Consider the following 17683-nt stretch of genomic DNA (forward strand, 5'->3'; position numbering starts at 1 on the left):
ATTTTGAATCTATCGTTGCTGTGGTTGGAAGTTTCCACTTGCTTCAAAAGGGTAACAATTATTATCAGTGCACTAGAAGAGCAGCGTGAGCTGCCTTAATGACTATCGTCCAGTCGCACCCACATCTACGGTGATGAAATGCTTTGGGAGGTTGGCCATTGCTAGAATCAACCCCTGCCTCAGCAATGACCTGAACCCACTGCAATTTCCTATCGCCACAATAGATCTACAGCGGACGTGATCTCAATGGCCCTCCATGAGACCTTGGATCACCAGGACAATACAAACACTATGCTGTTTATTGACTATAGCTCAGTGCTGAACACCATCATTCCTGCAGTCCTGAATGAAAAGCTACAGAATCTGGGACTCTGCAACTGGTTCCTTGATTTCCTAACTGGAAGACCACACTCTGTGTGGATTAGTAATAACACCTCCACCTCACTGATCATCAACACTGGTAAACTCAGGGATGTGTGTTTTGCCACTGCTTTACTCTCTCTACACAAAGACTGTGTCGCTAGGCATAGCTCAAATGCCATCTATAAATTTGTTGATGATTCAACAATTTTACTTTATTTTATTGTCACCAAACAATTGATACTAGAGTGTACAATCATCACAGCGATATTTGATTCTGTGCTTCGCGCTCCCTTAAGTACAAATCGAAGTAAATATAATAAAAATTTAAATTATAAATCATAATTAGAAAACAGAAAAGGGAAAGTAAGGTAGTGCAAGTCAGGTCCGGATATTTGGAAGGTATGGCCCGGATCCAGGTCAGGATCCGTTCAGCAGTCTTATCACAGTTGGAAAGAAGCTGTTCCCAAATCTGGCCGTATGAATCTTCAAGCTCCTGAACCCTCTCCCAGAGGGAAGAGGGACAAAAAGTGTGTTGGCTGGGTGGGTTGTGTCCTTGATTATCCTGGCAACACTGCTCCGACAGCGTGCGGTGTAAAGTGAGTCCAAGGATGGAAGATTGGTTTGTGTGATGTGCTGGGCTATGTTCATGATCTTCTGCAGCTTCTTCCGGTCTTGTACAGGACAACTTCCATACCAGGTTGTGATGCACCCTAGAAGAATGCTTTCTACGGTGCATATATAAAAATTAGTGAGGGTTTTAGGGGACATGCCAGATTTCTTCAGCTTTCTCAGGAAGTAAAAGCACTGGTGGGCCTTCTTGGCAGTGGACTCTATAAACCAAGTCAGGTCATTTGTGATATTCACCCTGAGGAATTTAAAGCTTTTGACCTGTTCCACCTGCGCACCACCGATGTAGATGGGGTTGTACGATCTGCTACTCCTTCTGAAGTCAACTACCAATTCCTTCGTCTTGCTGACATTGAGGGATAGGTTATTGTCTTCGCACCATGCCACCAGGTTCTTAATTTCCTCTCTGTACTCAGACTCATCATTACCCAAGATACGACCTACAATTGTGGTGTCATCAGCAAACTTATATATTGAGTTATATAATTATTATTTATACATCTATATATTGTTACGAACCCCGTAACTGGGTCACTTACCAGCAAAGATAGAGAGGTCCGTTGAAGTCTGATGGTACTATTTTTAACAGTATTTATTGGTAAAAATACACAAAAATAATATCAATGCAAACATACAGATACTATACGTCGTCAATACTAGATCTAAAAGTGCGGGTATAATAATAATAAGAAATAGCTCTATCATTGTCTAGGGGATAATGTATTGTCCGATGGAAATATAAAAGTCACTCAGTTCATTCAGGCTGCAGCCTTTGGTTGGAGTCAAGAGAGAGATTTTTAGAACTTGCCGGCTTTTCCTTTTATGATTTCGATCCTTCCAGAGTTCTGTTGGTGTTGGTTTCTCCTTTAGTTAAAGCCGTTCTTCCGTGGTAAGGCCCCAATCCCAGGCAAGGAAAGGACGCACGCGAGCCCCCCACCGGCTGTCGCTATTAAAAGCTGTCACGGGATTTCTAGCGTCTCTCCTGGTGCGTCTAAAGGGGTTGTTCCCCAGACCTTCTTTTATCCTTACTCACGGGGTCTCAGATGTCAATCAGGTTGGGATGATGCCATCCCTCAACCAGCCCACTCTGGTCACCCCCTGAGGGCTTCAATGAATAGTACAGTACTCAATACACAATTCCGTCTCTAAGAGACAATAGCCGTTATCAATGGTTCCGTCTTGCTGAGGCCAGGACACATTCCAAACCTGTGTATTCTGGACGTCTCTCTCTCATTTCCTGGGTCCCAGACCCGAATTAATAGCGATCTTGTGATTCTCAAAAAGGAGGGGGCTACTTTGTACCCTTCGGCCCCTCAGAGTCGTGGCACATTCGTAACAATATAAATACAAACCCCATTTCCAGAAAAGTTGGGATATTTTCCAAAATGCAATAAAAACAAAAATCTGTGATATGTTAATTCACGTGAACCTTTATTTAAATGACAAAAGTACAAAGAAAAGATTTTCAATAGTTTTACTGACCAACTTAATTGTATTTTGTAAATATACACAAATTTAGAATTTGATGACTGCAACACACTCAACACATGTTTACCATTGTGTTACATCACCTTTCCTTTTAATAACACTTTTTAATCGTTTTGGAACTGAGGATACTAATTGTAGTAGATTTGCAATTGGAAATTTTGTCCATTCTTGCTTGATATAAGACTTCAGCTGCTCAACAGTCCGTGGTCTCCGTTGTCTGATTCTCCTCTTCATGATGTGCCATACATTTTCAATAGGAGATAGATCTGGACTGGCAGCAGGCCAGTCAAGCACACGCACTCTGTGTCTACAAAGCCATGCTGTTGTAGCCCGTGCAGAATGTGGTCTGGCATTGTCCTGCTGAAATAAGCATGGACGTCCTGGGAAGAGATGTTGCCTTGATGGCAACATATGACTCTCTAAAATCCTAATATACGCCTCAGAGTCAATGGTACCTTCACATACATGCAACTCACCCATGCTGTGGGCACTGATGCACCCCCATACCATCACAGATGCTGGCTTTTGCACCTTTCGCTGATAACAATCAGGACGGTCATTTTCATCTTTGGCACGGAGAACTCGACGCCTGTTTTTTCCGAAAACTAGCTGAAATGTGGACTCATCTGACCACAGTACATGATTCCACAGTCTTTCGGTCCATCTGAGATGAGCTCGGGCCCAGAGAACTCGCCGGCGTTTCTGCATAGAGTTGATGTATGGCTTCCTCCTTGCGTAATGCAGTTTCAAGTTGCATTTTTGGATGCAGCGACTGTGTTAATGGTTTTCCGAAGTACTCCCGAGCCCAGGTGGCTATAATTGTCACAGTAGCACGATGGTTTCTTAGGCAGTGCTGCTTGAGGGCTCGAAGATCACGCGCATTCAACAGTGGTTTCCAACCTTGCCCTTTACGCACTGAGATGTCTCTGAATTCTCTGAATCTTTTCACAATATTATGTACTGTAGATGTTGAAAGACCTAAATTCTCTGCAATTTTGCGTTGAGAAATGTTCCTTTTGAACTGACTAACAATTCTCTCACGAATTTTGGCACAAAGGGGTGAGCCACGACCCATCCTTGATTGCAAAGACTGAGCCTTTGATGGACGCTACTTTTATACCTAGTCATGATATCTCTCACCTGTGTTACGTACCCGTGACACGTGACAGTGGTACCCTTGTCACGTGACTGGGGTTGAAGTTATACTGGACATGAGGTAATGGTGGAGTGATGTCATTTTCCCGCCAGTAGAGGTCATGTGACAGGTTTTTTCTACAGGGTATAAAAGGAAGACCCACCCTGTCAGGTGGGGCAGTTCGTGGCTGGATTTGCCAAGATGACTTCATGTTGCTGCGTGATTTAATGTGATGACGCAGTTTAGTTAAAAATGAAGTTTTATATAATGCCTAAAGTTTAAAAGGTCAGAGCCAACGGTTTCTTTGCTAATGGAGAGTGAAGTTTGGAGATCAAGAAAAATCGATTTTCGATGGATTGACTTCGACCTTGTTTGATCCTCATTCGGAAGGATTTCGTTGACTATTCTCGCTGTTGACCCCTGGGATGACCAGAAAGGGTTTGAGAATAGTGTGGAAGAGAGGTCAGTCACTTTAAGTTGTTATATTTAATAAAATTCGACGTGGGAGTTCGACGCTGGGAATCGAAGGACATCGACCTGGAAGAGAATTTAAATCGCTTTAAAAAGTCTCTCCTTTTAAAAGTACCGTGAGCTTTTGAACTGTCGGCATATCGTTCTTTGAACTGTTTTCATTCGGCATATCGCTTTGGAGAACTTTTTTTTCAATACTACTTTAAAGACTGTTTGAGACTGCAACGCTATTAAGAACTGTTTGATTCAGCTGCCAGCAGCTGGTTTCGGGTCATTGTTTGGGTTTGTTTACTTTTGAAGGGGGTTTGTTATCAGTGTTTAATAAACGTGTTATTTGTTATAGAACCCCTTGCCTAACTCATCTATATTATTGTTGCCCGAATACGTAACACCTGCTACCAATTAGCCTGCTTAATGTGGAGTCTTCTAAACCGGTGTTACTTGAATATTCTGTGCACTTTTCAATCTTATTTTAACTCTGTCCCAACTTTTGCTGAGTGTGTTGCAGCCATCAAATTCTAAATTTGTGTATATTTACAAAATACAATTAAGTTGGTCAGTAAAACTATTGAAAATCTTTTCTTTGTACTTTTGTCAGTTAAATAAAGGTTCACGTGAATTAACATATCACAGATTTTTGTTTTTATTGCATTTTGGAAAATATCCCAACTTTTCTGGAAATGGGGTTTGTATATATTATAGTTATATACAAACTTATATAATTGTTGGGAGAATCTCAGATTTTCAGAGGGTCTATAGGAGGGAGGTACTCCAGTTAGCTGAGTGTGTCATAGTGACAACCTTGCACCATGCATCAGTAAAACCAAAGAGCTGATTGTGGACTTCAGGAAGGTACGAGGAGGGAGCACAACCCAATCGCCATAGAAGGATTAGAAATGGTGAGAGTGAGCAATTTCAAGTTCCTGAGTGTCAATACCTCTGAGGACCTCACCCTATCCCAACATATTGAGCCAGCTACAAAGGAGGCAAGACAATGGCTATATTTCATTAGGAGTTTGAGGAGATTTGGTTTGTCACCAAAAACAGTCAAACTTCTACAGATGTACTGTGGAGAACATTCCGATAGGTTGCATCACTGTCCGGTATGGGGGGATGGGGTCGGGGGCTACTACACAGGATGAAAGTAAGCTGCAGAAAGTTGTAAAATTAGTCATCTCCATCATAAGTAATAGCTTCTGTAGTATCCAAGACATTTTCAAGGAGCGGTGCCCTAGGAAGGCTGCATCTATTATTAAGTACCCCCTCCACCCAAGACATGCCCTCTTCTCATTGTTATCCATCAGGAAGGAGGTACAGAAGCCTGAAAGCACATACTCAACAATTCAGGAACTTCTTCCCCCACTGCCATCTGATTTTGAAATGGACATTGAACCCATGAACACTATCTCACTACTTTTTTTAAATTTCTATTTTTGCATTGCTTATTTTAACTATTTAATATACAGGTGGCCTCTGTTTTTCTAACGTTCACTTTACGACAGCCCGCTGTTACGAAAGACCTACATTAGTTCCTGTTTTCACTTACCAAAGAGGATATTCGCTTTTACGAAAGACGCCTGCTTTATACGTGTTTACCCTGAGAAAGACTATCATGACCGTGAAGTCTTGTGCGAGCACTTGTATGCGTACACATGTACGTGCGTAGGTGTGCATGTGCCAATTTTTTTCTCCAAATTGATTTTGGCTCGCCGTCTTCCCAATTTTGATAAATGAAACTACACCATACATATAATATTTCTACTTTATATAGGCTGTATATTTATCATATATTTCCTGCTTTTACTGTACGTTAGTGTTACTTTAGGTTTTATGTGTTATTTGGTAGGTTATTTTTTTGGGTCTGGGAACGCTCAAAAAGTTTCCCATACAAATTAATGGTAATTGCTTCTTCGCTTTATGGCATTTCGGCTTATGAATGGTTTCATAGGAAGGCTCTACCTTCAGATAGCATTACTGTAATGCAGAGTTTTCTATATTTTTCATGTACAGCTGCTGCCGCAAAGTTAACAAATTTCACAACATATGCCGATGATATTGAATCTGTTCTGATTCTGACCTTACAAAAAGATAAAGATAAGGATATACGGAAACAGGCCCTTCAGCCCATCTTGTCTGTGCTATTTAATCTGCCTACACCAGCCTACCTGTACCCAGACCATGGCCCTCCATATCCCTACTGTCCAAACTTCTCTTAAACATTGAACTCCATCTAGCGTGCACCACTTGGGCTGGCAGCTCATTCCACATTCTCAAAACCCTCTTGAGTGAAGTTTCCCCTCATGTTCCCCTGAAACATTTCACCTTTCACCCTTAACCCATGACCACCCAACCTAAGTGGAAAAAACACTCTTGTATTTACCCTATCTATACCTCACATAATTTGTATATGTCAAACAAATCTTCCCTCAATCTTCTATGTTGCAAGAAATAAAATCCTAACCTATTCAATCTTTCCTTTTTACTCAGGTCCTCTAGACCCGGGAACATCCTTGTACATTTTCTCTGTACTTTTTCAAGATTATTTACATCTTTCCTTAGGTAGGTGACCAATACTACACACAATACTCCAAATTAGGCCTCATCAATGTCTTATACAATTTCAACATAACATCCCATTTCCTGTACTCAGTGCTTTGACTTATGAAAGCCAATGTGCCAAAAGCTCCCTTTATGACCCTATTTACCTGTGACACCACTTTCAATAAATTATGCACCTGTACTCCCAGATCTCTTTGTTCTACCACACTCCACAATGCCCTACCGTTCACTGTGTAAGACCCACTCTGGTTGGTCTCACCAAAGTGCAACACCTCACACTTGTCTGCATTGAATTCCATCTGCCATTTTCCAGGCTATTTTTCCAGCTGGTCCAGGTCACACTGCAAGCTCTGATAGTCTTCCTCGCCCAATCTTGATGACATCTGCAAATTAGCTAATCCAGTTTTATTTAGTTTATGTTATTTAGTGATACAACATGGTGTAGGCCCATCTAGCCCTTTGAGCCACGCTGTGTAACCCCTGATAAACCTGATTAACCCTAACCTAACCATGGGACAATTTACAGTGACCATCAACCCACCCAGTCCTGCACTGGAATGTGGGAGGAAAGCGGAGCACCCAAGGCAAACCGACACAGGGAGGATGTACAGAATTACATAATAATAAAACATGGAATAAAATGTTGGAACATGCTAGAAGGAAACAATATATACTCCTGCCTATATATTTTCATTCCTTCAGTAGTTTGGCCATGACTGTATAACATCGCCAACACAACTGGTATCAGTTGTATGCAAATTGTAGGCCATCTTGGCCACATTTGTGTACGACAAATCCAACAGCAACCAATAGTAAAAGTACCAATTTTTATTTTGACAGCACACCATGCAGATTTGGTAGAGTTTTGACCTACCCCAAGTAGTACACTTCCAGCATGTTTTTTATAGATTGCATCTGCTTTTTCAAGGCTTGTAATATGGACTGGAATCTTGTTGGAAGCAACAACTGAAAACCAGGCTGAGTCTTCACCCTGGAAGGAGGTAACGAAAATGCCTTAAAACAAGGTTCTCTTTAAAATAAAAATAACAAAAGCAACAAAATGCAAATTAAAGCAAATAAGAGCTGGAATGCTAGAAACATTCAGCAGATCTGTCAGAGCCAATTCAGAGTTCAATGAAGACGCACGTCATTTTCCTATTTTAGACTTTGCAGTACTGACCTTGAGCACAGGCATGAACAACTTCCTGACTTTGAACCTCTTCCCATTATCTATCAGATAGGTTATGCTGGCAACACACATATTTTGGTGAGGGGATTGACCCTTGTCTAGAACACCACTATCAGAACATTTTGGTGTCAACTCACTTTTAAAAAAGAATTCTCTTCACCTGTTTCCCATGTCATTCATTCAACTCAGTCAAGGAATTTTATTATACTTTCCCTTCTACTTCTAATTATTCAAACACTGTGACTGACCTTAGCTGCTGTGTACTGAGCCACAGTAAACACAGTATTTGTCACCATGTCAGAGATATGAGCATATACTGTAGATCTGCACTGATATCCTACAGTAATGTGTTACAGTATCATTTTAACTAAAAGTTACATGAGGCATGAAGTCTCTTAGGAATCATAGTCATAGAAAAGTTCAGCACAGAAACAGGCCCTTTGGCCCATTTAGTCTGTGCTGAACCATTTAAACTGCCCTGCTCCCATCAACCTGCACCAGGATCACAGCCATCCAAGTATCTATCTGAACTTCTCTTAAATGTTGAAATTGAGTTGGCATGCACGACTTGCACTGGCAGCTTGTTCCACACTCTCATGAACCTCACTGAAGAAGTTCCCCTGGTGATCCCCTTAACCTTTTCACCTTTAACCCTCAACCCACAACAGTAGGCCATCCCTTCAAGTCTGCTCAAACACAGAATCTGATTATGAATTATCTTAATACAGCTCACCTCTGAGTCTCAATCTACGCTCAGAGGTCATTAGGTATTTGTGGTCATTGAGTATTTGTTTGTAGTCTTCTGCTGCTCTAGCCCATCCACTTCAAGGTTCAATGTGTTGTGCATTCACTGATACTCTTCTGCACACTGCTGTTGTAACATGTGGTTATTTGAGTTACTGTCGTCTTCCTGTCAGCTTGAATCAAGCTGGCTACTCTCCTCTGATCTCTCACTTACAAGGTATTTTCGCCCACGGAACTGCTGTTTACTGAATGTTTTATTTTTTGCATCATTCTCTGTAAACTCTGGAGACTGTTGTGAGTGAAAATGCCAGGAGATCAGCAGTTTCTGAAATATTCAAACCGCCCCATCTGGCACCAACAATCATTCCACAAACAAAGTCGTTTAGATCACATTTCTTCCCCATTCTGATGTTTGGTCTGATCAACAACTGAACCTCTTGACCGTGTCTGCATGCATTTATGCATTGAATTGCTGCCGTGATCGGCTGAATAGATATTTGCATTAATCAGCGGGTGTGCAGGTGTAACTAAAAGTGATAATTAAATGTATTTCCATGAAATGTGTCCCTATTTTAATTATATTGAACAATTTTTTTTACCTCCAAGGCCAAATCAGTACAAAAACCAAGGGTCTCAATGAAACAACAACTTACTATTAACTTCAGACCTGAATGACATTTTACAAATTCTCCATATTGCAATCACTCAGATAGTCAAATGTGCCTGGCACACTGTGTACAAACTCCAAAGTACAGTTGTACACTCTTGTTTACATCTTAAGCGTCGTACAGGACTAAATAATAAAGTTGATAAGAGAATAATAAAACAAACAATGCAAAGATGGAAGAGTTAAAAAAATTACAAGAGGGAAGAGGCAAAGAGTGTCAATAATATTACTGATTCCAATACGGATCAAAAGACAAGATGACTTAATAGTAATTGATTATGTACTTTTTAAAAAACATGCCTGGGATTAAACATCTCATTTCGATGTGATGTAAAAATCATTTAAAACATGAATGCATAGTTGGGGTTGATTAGATTACTTAATATTTGGTGTAACAGATAAACAAATCCACATGGACTGAAGCTCCATTAAATTTCTGCTTGTGAAGTGCCCTGGAAAACTTATTCTTTTAAAAGGCATATACAAATTCTAGAGACAAAGAGCTGCAGACACTGAAACCTGATGCAAAAAACAAAATGCTGAAGAAATTCAGATGGTCAGGCAGCATTTATGCAGCGAAATTATCAGTCCAGGTTTCAGGTCAAGACTTTCACCTGTACTCGTACAAACCTACAAACTCTAGCTGGTGTTATATTAGAATTCCAAGTTTTTACCTTCACAAAGTCAATACGACCGAGAGCACCCAGAAAGAGTACCATTCCTGGCTTCAGTACAAACGTTCGAGGGATGATAGCAGAGGATGGCATCACCACCTTCAACTCTTGACTTGTAAGTAGATTTAATATCTACAAAAGAAAATGTAGTTAAAAGAAAAATATTTTCTCTTGATGCAATTATTTACTTCTGCATCTTTAAATAATTGTCTGCTGCTTGCAGGATCCTACTTGCTAAAAACCAAACCGATTTTTAGAAATTTTTGTTGGAAGTAATTCATTAGCTTTGAAGTTCTTTGGAAAATGCTGTAAGCAAAATAAATGTAATATTTTTCCTGATGTTACCATTCTGCCTCTGCCAACCAAGTCCTGCTCTTGGCCTTCACATGTGGCTTAGCTACTAAGCCCAGTGGAACCGTTTCTACTGGTCAAAGGCGGGTTACTGATGCCAGTCACTTCGGGGAGATGGGGCTCGTCAGCTATGATTGGCAGCTCATCAAGGAGAAGGAAATCTCGGATCTCAAACTTCCGCTGCTTTGCAGCTATACCCACTCATGGGGAGGGCTTCAGTAATAAACACCGAGGGAAAAATCCATAGCTGGAGCCTCTAAGGCAGTCGTACGTTGAGTTCAATGCTGCCTGGCAACTCCTGTGATACTGCAGGTACCAAACTGTATCAGTCTCTGCAGCTCCTTTGGGTTCATCAGATGCATGGAGAGGAGGAGATTGCTGCATGGGCACCAGCTTGCCCTCCATATTGTACTGCTCAGACTTGTATATCTAGACAGCTGGGACACAACATCCATGGCTGCCCCTGACCGATGGGGGCCTCACCACCATTCTGCAATTACTAAAACTCAAGCAGCCTGCATTTAGTTGAGTACAATGAGCATTCATAAATGTACATGAACAATTTCTCTCTTTCAGGCACCTGTTTTGTATTTCTTCCTTTACCTGATTTCAGGAAAAATTACTCCCCAAGAGCCTAACATTCATTGTGGAAAATTATGAACATAGTCATCTCTTAAACAACTGCTTACAGCTTCTGCATGCCATATATTAGGCTGTACACCTGAGGTTGTGTGTCTCCATCACTAGGTTTTGAGGTGACTCTCTCCACACTTATGTGATCAGCAGATACTTCTCAGATCATTTACATTAGTATCTAGACAGAAATCTACATTTAAATATCCTGGAACGTGATCAAAAACATGATTTTTATGTCCTCCAACATCTTGCTTCCAATTCCTGTTGTACTTTAAGAAAACAATTACATTCAAACACCACAACACAGATCTTGTTATCAGAATCACAGTTCTCAAGGTGTAGAGGAGAAAACTTTGTTTGAGTTCTGCTCAAAATTTATTGAGGTCTTGTGCTGTATCTCTTTCAATACATTACCCAGAAGGATAAACTAGTTAACAAAATTAATCACGGCAGCAAGGTATTCCTGAACTACAGCACAACAAGCAAACATACTTCAACACTGCAAACAAGCATGCATTCGTGCATCTACAGCTTCTGAAGATAAATTAAGAACAAGACAAAGACATTATGTATTTTATTTTATTTAGAGATACAGCACAGAACAGGGCCTTCCGGCCTCATGAGCCGCTCCACCTAGAAACCCACCAGTTAAACCCTGGCCTAATCATTGGGCAAGTACGTCTTTGAACTGTGGGATGAAACCAGAGCACCAGGATGAAGCCTCTGCATTCACGGGAGGGATGTACAAATTACAGACGACACCGGAACTGAACTCCGAACTCTGATGCCCCGTCACGCTAACCACTACGATACTTTTTTTGCCTTTCAAAGAGAATATGGCTGATCTTGTGTATTACAAGTCTACTATCTACAGCAATACCTAATTCCACTACTTCTCCTTTTGAAAAATAAACAATATGTTTAACAATTGAATTGAAACTTCCTGTATAATGATTTCCAAAGATTTATAACCTAAGTAAAAAAGGATCTAGTACTTTCCCAGCATATATGATGAATAAACATTTCTCAGGCTTCCAGCCAGGTACAGGTATCGATTATAAATGACAAACTTTGCCATCTTCATCAGAGATGAAGCCTGGGCATGTTTAGTCTGGTAGTATTTATACCCCTACAGTCCGTCCCTCCCGATTGGCTTGTCCTTATCCAATCAGCTTTCTGCTCTCCCACTTTTTTTACAATTGAACTCCAGTTCCTACGTAGAGCGAGACCTTCACCTTTGTTAAAATTCTTTTCCTCTAGTTTTATTTCAATGGCTTCCTTTACCAGGCGGTCCCAAAAACAACTCGCGCCACACAGCAGTTTTGTGTCAATGAAGTCAATCCTATGGCTATTTTGCTGCCGCCAATTTCTCTAGGTAACACAAACAGATTCACCTCCTGGGCTCCTCGATGTGTGTTTTCACCGTGTGTCCTGTCTGGCTGATTTACATTGCTCCACATTCACAGGGAATCGTGTAAACACCAGCTGACCTGAGTCCCAGGTCATCTTTGACCCGCATAGCTGTGATTTGAGTTTCCTTCATTGAGTATTTCTTCAGGGTCCTGGTATTCCTTCCAGAAACCATGGAAATATATGAAAAACAGACAGTAGCAACAGGTTCCTCCTTGTTGTTAGGTTTCCTGCTTTTTCCGTCGGCCCTTTTAAGGGCCCGACTGATTTCCTACACCTTGTAACCATTCTGTAGGAACATAGTGCGTAATCATCTTATTTCTTTGGGGATACTCTCCGGGTCCAAAATAGTTTTTGCACAGTTAATCGAAGTTGAAAGAACTGCTCTACATTGGGACGGGTGATGGTGGCTGTTATTGTTGAGGTATAAGTCCGGGTGAGTGGGTTTCTGATATCAACATGTCTGAGTCTGCTGTCCATTTTCTATATTAGAATGACCAGGAACAGGAGGCAACCATTCTTCTCCATTGTAAATTGAATGTTTGGATGTATACTGTTCCGATGGTTGTGGAACTGTTGTGGAGTGCCTGGAGTCCACAAGGCTACACTATGAAAGTGTCGTCGACATATCTGAAGAAGCATGGGGGGGGGGGGTAAAGGCAATGAACTCAGAGCCCTTTCCTCAAAGTCCTCCTTGTAGAAATTAGCAATAGTTGGCGACAAGGGTGATCCTATGGCCACTTCATCCATTTGTTCATAGTAGCTCCCCTTATAGAGAAAGTACGTTGATGTAAGGGAGTGTTCAAAAAGGTTAGTGGTACCCTTATCAAACGTTGGCCACAGGAGGACCAAGCTGCCCTTAATGGGAACTCTTGTGAACAGGGACACCATGACAAAACTGACCATTATGTTCTCAGGGTTCAGCTGGATTGTGGTTATTGTTTAAACACACAATTTCGGGACCGCCTAGCAAAGGAAGCCATTGAAATAAAACTGGAGGAAAAGAATTTTAATAAAGATGGTTTCATTCCAAGTAAGAACTGGAATTCGATTGTAAACAAGGTGAGAGTGGAAAGCTGATTGGATGAGAACTAACCAATCAGGAGGGATGGACTACGAGGTATAAATACCACCGCACTAGACATGCCCAGGTATCATCTCTGATAAAGATGGTGGAGTTTGTTATCAAAATGTCGATTATAATTGATATCTGTATTTGCAAACCACTACCACAGCCAGCCAAGATGTTGTTGATCCTCACCTTTCTCTGTAGTCCATCTCCAGAGAGAGCATGGTTGATATTAGGACTAAGTATCCAAATTATTTTCTATATTAGTACTATTGACAAGACCTCCAGTCATTACATTCTTACATATGAGTCTTGCAGAAAAGGTTCAGCACTTTTGCATATCAATGGCAGTAACAGGAATATAAAATGACAGAACTTTTGCAAATCAATCCTCAATTTGCCATTCTACTTACACAGTCCTGTTTTATGATGCCAGGTGTATCATAAAACCAACGAGCATCTTTTAGTTCATGGTATGTGAATTCGACCAGGTCTTGGGAGTTTGAGACATTTTCTTGAATAACCTCTTCGGGTTCTGGACCCAGGGCAAGTTCGTCTGGATTCCATTCGATTATTCCTTTGTTATGCAGTTCACCCACTTGAGTATTACGAAATGTTCTACCAACTCTACCTGATATCAAGGAGACAAGTTAATTACAAAAACAGTTAATGGGGGAACAGTAAATCAAGCAGAATCTGTAAAGATATTAACATTCTTCTAGAGGAAGGCTAACTAGACTGAGCACCACTGATGTCAGATTGTGATCTGTCTTTCATAGACCGATGCATTATAAAGTCCAAGAATTATAAAGATGTGAATAGTTAAATGCAATAACGAAAGGCAACTCAGAAGATGACAAATTGAAAATTAGAAGATAGCACACGCAAATTGTGTAGAAAAAATTGGAGGGGAAATCACAACACAAAATGTTAATTCCTCTCACAGAATGTAAATAAAAAGCATGTAAGGAACATATAGGAAAGGCAAATGAAAAATTAAAGCAACTGAACACACGCAATATGCAGGAGAAATTCAGCAGGTCAATCAGCATCTATGAAGAGCAATAAACTGATGACCTTTGGGCCAAGACACTTTTTCAGGACTCAGCCTGAAAAGTTTGCTGTTTATTTCCCTCCATAGAAGATGCCTGACCTGCTGAGTTCCTCCAGCATTTTGTGTGTTGTTCATGATTTTGAGCATCTACAGAATCTCTTATGTCTCTACAATAGGAAAAACGGGCTGAAGGATTTCATTTGAAAAATACATATTTCAAATATACAGCAAGGAAAATTTCGCTTTAGAATTTGCAGATTTGCTTTGGTAAAAGTAGCAAAACAATTAACACCTAACTATTATAAAATCCAATAAATCAAAATTTATACTAATGAAATTAAACATTTCAAATCAGAGTTATTACTTTGTAAGATGTTAAGGATATTGTTCTGCTAATATTAATATCTGGAAAAGAAGAAATTTGTCTAAGTAATCTAGTACTACTAAATAGTGTATGCTGCTATTTGAATTGCACATTAATCTGAGGACCGTTTCTTCTCACCCTAACCTGTTTACCTTTATTAACACCCATTTTCTACAGTGCAATAGAAATCTCAAGTTATGTGGATTATTCCAACAAATTCTGTTAACACAATAAAAACTCTACACTTTAGAGGCAATTAGTCTTCCATTATGCTGGATAAGCTATTCCTCAACTAGGTTCCACTACACTTCACTGCAGGGTGGGCTTCAGTCATCACCAGCAGTCACTTGTTTTGGTGAGCCAGCGCAAGACTGTAAGCGGGGCATATTTGGGACTTTACAGCAGATTTATTAGGCAATTGAATTGGCAAGGGCAAACAAAATGGAATTTGGCTTAAGCAAGGAGAGAAGTGGTGAAGGCTCTACTTAAGTTTCTGGTAAGTTTCTTTCTTTCTTAGTGTATAGCTGGTGCAGTGTGAATTGGTCCAGCGTCACTTGTGTTCTTCATGTGAGATATGGGAATTTTAGGAGATCCCTGGTCTCCCTGATAACTACGTCTGCATGAAGTGCATCCAGCTGCAGCTTCTTACAATCTGTGTTAGGGAACTGAGCTGCAGCTGGATGATCTTCGGCTTGTACGGGAGAATGAAGAGGTGATAGGAGCTACAGGAAGGTAGACACCCCTAAGTTGCAGGAGGCAGGTAGCTGGGTGACTGTCGAGGATAGGGAATAGACATAGTGCAGAATAGCCTTGTGGCCATTTCCCTCAATAATAATTATACCACTTTGAACACTGTTGGGGGGGGGGGGGGAGGGATTGGGAGCGAACTAACAGAGAGAGCTGCAGTGATCTGATCTCTGGCACTGAGTCTGCCTCCGTGACTCAGAAAGGAAGTGGGGAGAAGAGAAGTACAATGGTGATAGCGAGAGAAAATATAAGAAGTTAGGTAGAAAGCTGAAAAGCAGGACCTCAAGGCTATTAACCTTTGGATTGTTGTCTGTGCCACGTGCCAGTGAGTGTAAGAATAGGATGATTTGGGAGATGAAGGTGTGGCTGAAGAATTGGTGCAGGGTGTAAGGTTTTCAGATTTCTGGACCATGGAATCTCATCTGGGGAAGCTATGACCTACACAAAAAGAATGGGTTACACCAGAAGTTGAGGGTGATCAATTCCCTTCGACCAGGTTTGCTAGAGCTGTTGGGGAGGGATTAAACTAATTTGGCAGGGGGATGGTAACTGGAGTGATTGGGCAGTTTGTATATAAGAAGATGTAGCGTGTAGTGAGACTGTGAGGAAGGATAGACCATTGGTAGAGCAAAATTGCAGTAAGTAGAATGGGTTAAAGTTTGTCTTTAAATAGTCTGGGTGGAGGGGGGTGTTTTCAACAGTTTGGGAAAGTAAGGAATAAGAGTGGAGGAGAGATTACAAAAGCCTCCCGAATAAATACGGTAATAAGAAAAAATTTAGGAAGAGATAAGAATTTAACTTCCAATAACATGGAGTCAAATTTGAAAAAGGGTGATGAATGCAGGACTGAAGGTGTTATATTTGAATGCACATACAGAATAAGGTAGATGATCCTGTAACACAGTTAGAAATAAGCAGGTACAGGTGTCCCCCGTTTTTCGAACGTTCGCTTTACCACATCTCGCTATTACGAAAGACCTACATTAGTTATCTGTTTTCGCTAACAAAAGGTTTTTTCACTGTTAAGAAAAAAGGCAGCACACTCGCCGAGCAGCCAAGCTCCTCGCCTGGAACTGCATTCTAGCCGGCATTGCTTAAACACGTGCCTGTGAGCATCTGTGCTTTATGTTGATTTATTTTGTGCATCCGTTAACAAGATGAGTTCTAAGGTATTGGAAAAGCCTAAAAGAGTGTGTAAGGGTGTTACACTTAGTGTAAAACTAGACATAATTAAGCGTTTTGATTGTGGTGAACAAAGTAAGGATATAGTGAGTTTGGCTAAGGGTTTGTGGAAGTTGACAAAGATGATGAAGAGGAAAGGATTAACAATTGAAGCTGAACACAGTAGTGAACGGCTTGAAAGTGAAGTCGTCCAGGAACTGAACGTGAAGCAATTGTGTGAGATTTTCGCTGCGATTGACAACGCTGCAATGATTGCAGAAAAGTATGACTTTAATTTTGAAAGGGTACGTAGGTTTAGGGCATATTTGCGGGATGGTTTGAGTGCTTACAAAGAACTATATGATAGAAAAATGCGCAAGGCTAAGCAGTCAAGCATACTGTCGTTTTTCAAGCCTTCCACATCAGCCACAGCAGACGGTGAACCTCGACCTTCGACATCGAGGCAGGCAGACATAGAAGAAGGTAACCTGCCTGTCCTGATGGAAACAGACAACGATGGGATGACATCCTCTGCCTCCCACCACCCCAACCTCCGACGACTCAGCCTAACACACCATCATCAGTGTGCTCACTGTCTTCCCGATTTCGGAAAGTTAAACTACAGTGGACATACATTATTTCTACTTTATATAGGCTGTGTAATTTTGTATTATTTGGTGGCTTCATAGCTTAAAGGTTACTGGAAAGAGTGCCTCTGCCGGGAGCGCTTGCGCCGTGTGTTTCTGCCCAGAGAGCTGCCGAGAGCGCTTGCGTGAGATTTTCGCTGCGGTGGACAGTGCTGCAATAATTGCAGAAAAGTATTCCTACATTATATAGGCTGTGTATTTATCAGATCATTCCTGCTTTTACTACATGTTACTGTTATTTTAGGTTTTATGTGTTATTTGGCATGATTTTGTATGTTATTTTTTGGGTCTGCGAACGCTCACAAATTTTTCCCATATAAATAAATG

At 40.9% G+C, this 17683-nt stretch overlaps 1 protein-coding gene across 1 annotated transcript in view; it reads right to left on the reverse strand.

Annotated features, from left to right (window-relative positions):
• The window catches only part of noa1 (nitric oxide associated 1), a 42176-nt gene that overhangs the window by 5113 nt on the left and 19380 nt on the right, over positions 1-17683 (reverse strand). Inside the window, exons 3-5 of the mRNA XM_073024491.1 lie at positions 13797-14014; positions 9918-10049; positions 7518-7634 (exon numbers count right to left, since the gene is read on the reverse strand). Of these exons, the coding sequence (XP_072880592.1) occupies positions 7518-7634; positions 9918-10049; positions 13797-14014 (467 nt within the window). The remainder of the gene's footprint in view (positions 1-7517; positions 7635-9917; positions 10050-13796; positions 14015-17683) is intronic.

This window comes from Hemitrygon akajei, chromosome 2 (assembly GCF_048418815.1).
Source record: "Hemitrygon akajei chromosome 2, sHemAka1.3, whole genome shotgun sequence".
In the NCBI taxonomy this organism is placed as follows: Eukaryota; Metazoa; Chordata; class Chondrichthyes; order Myliobatiformes; family Dasyatidae; genus Hemitrygon; species Hemitrygon akajei.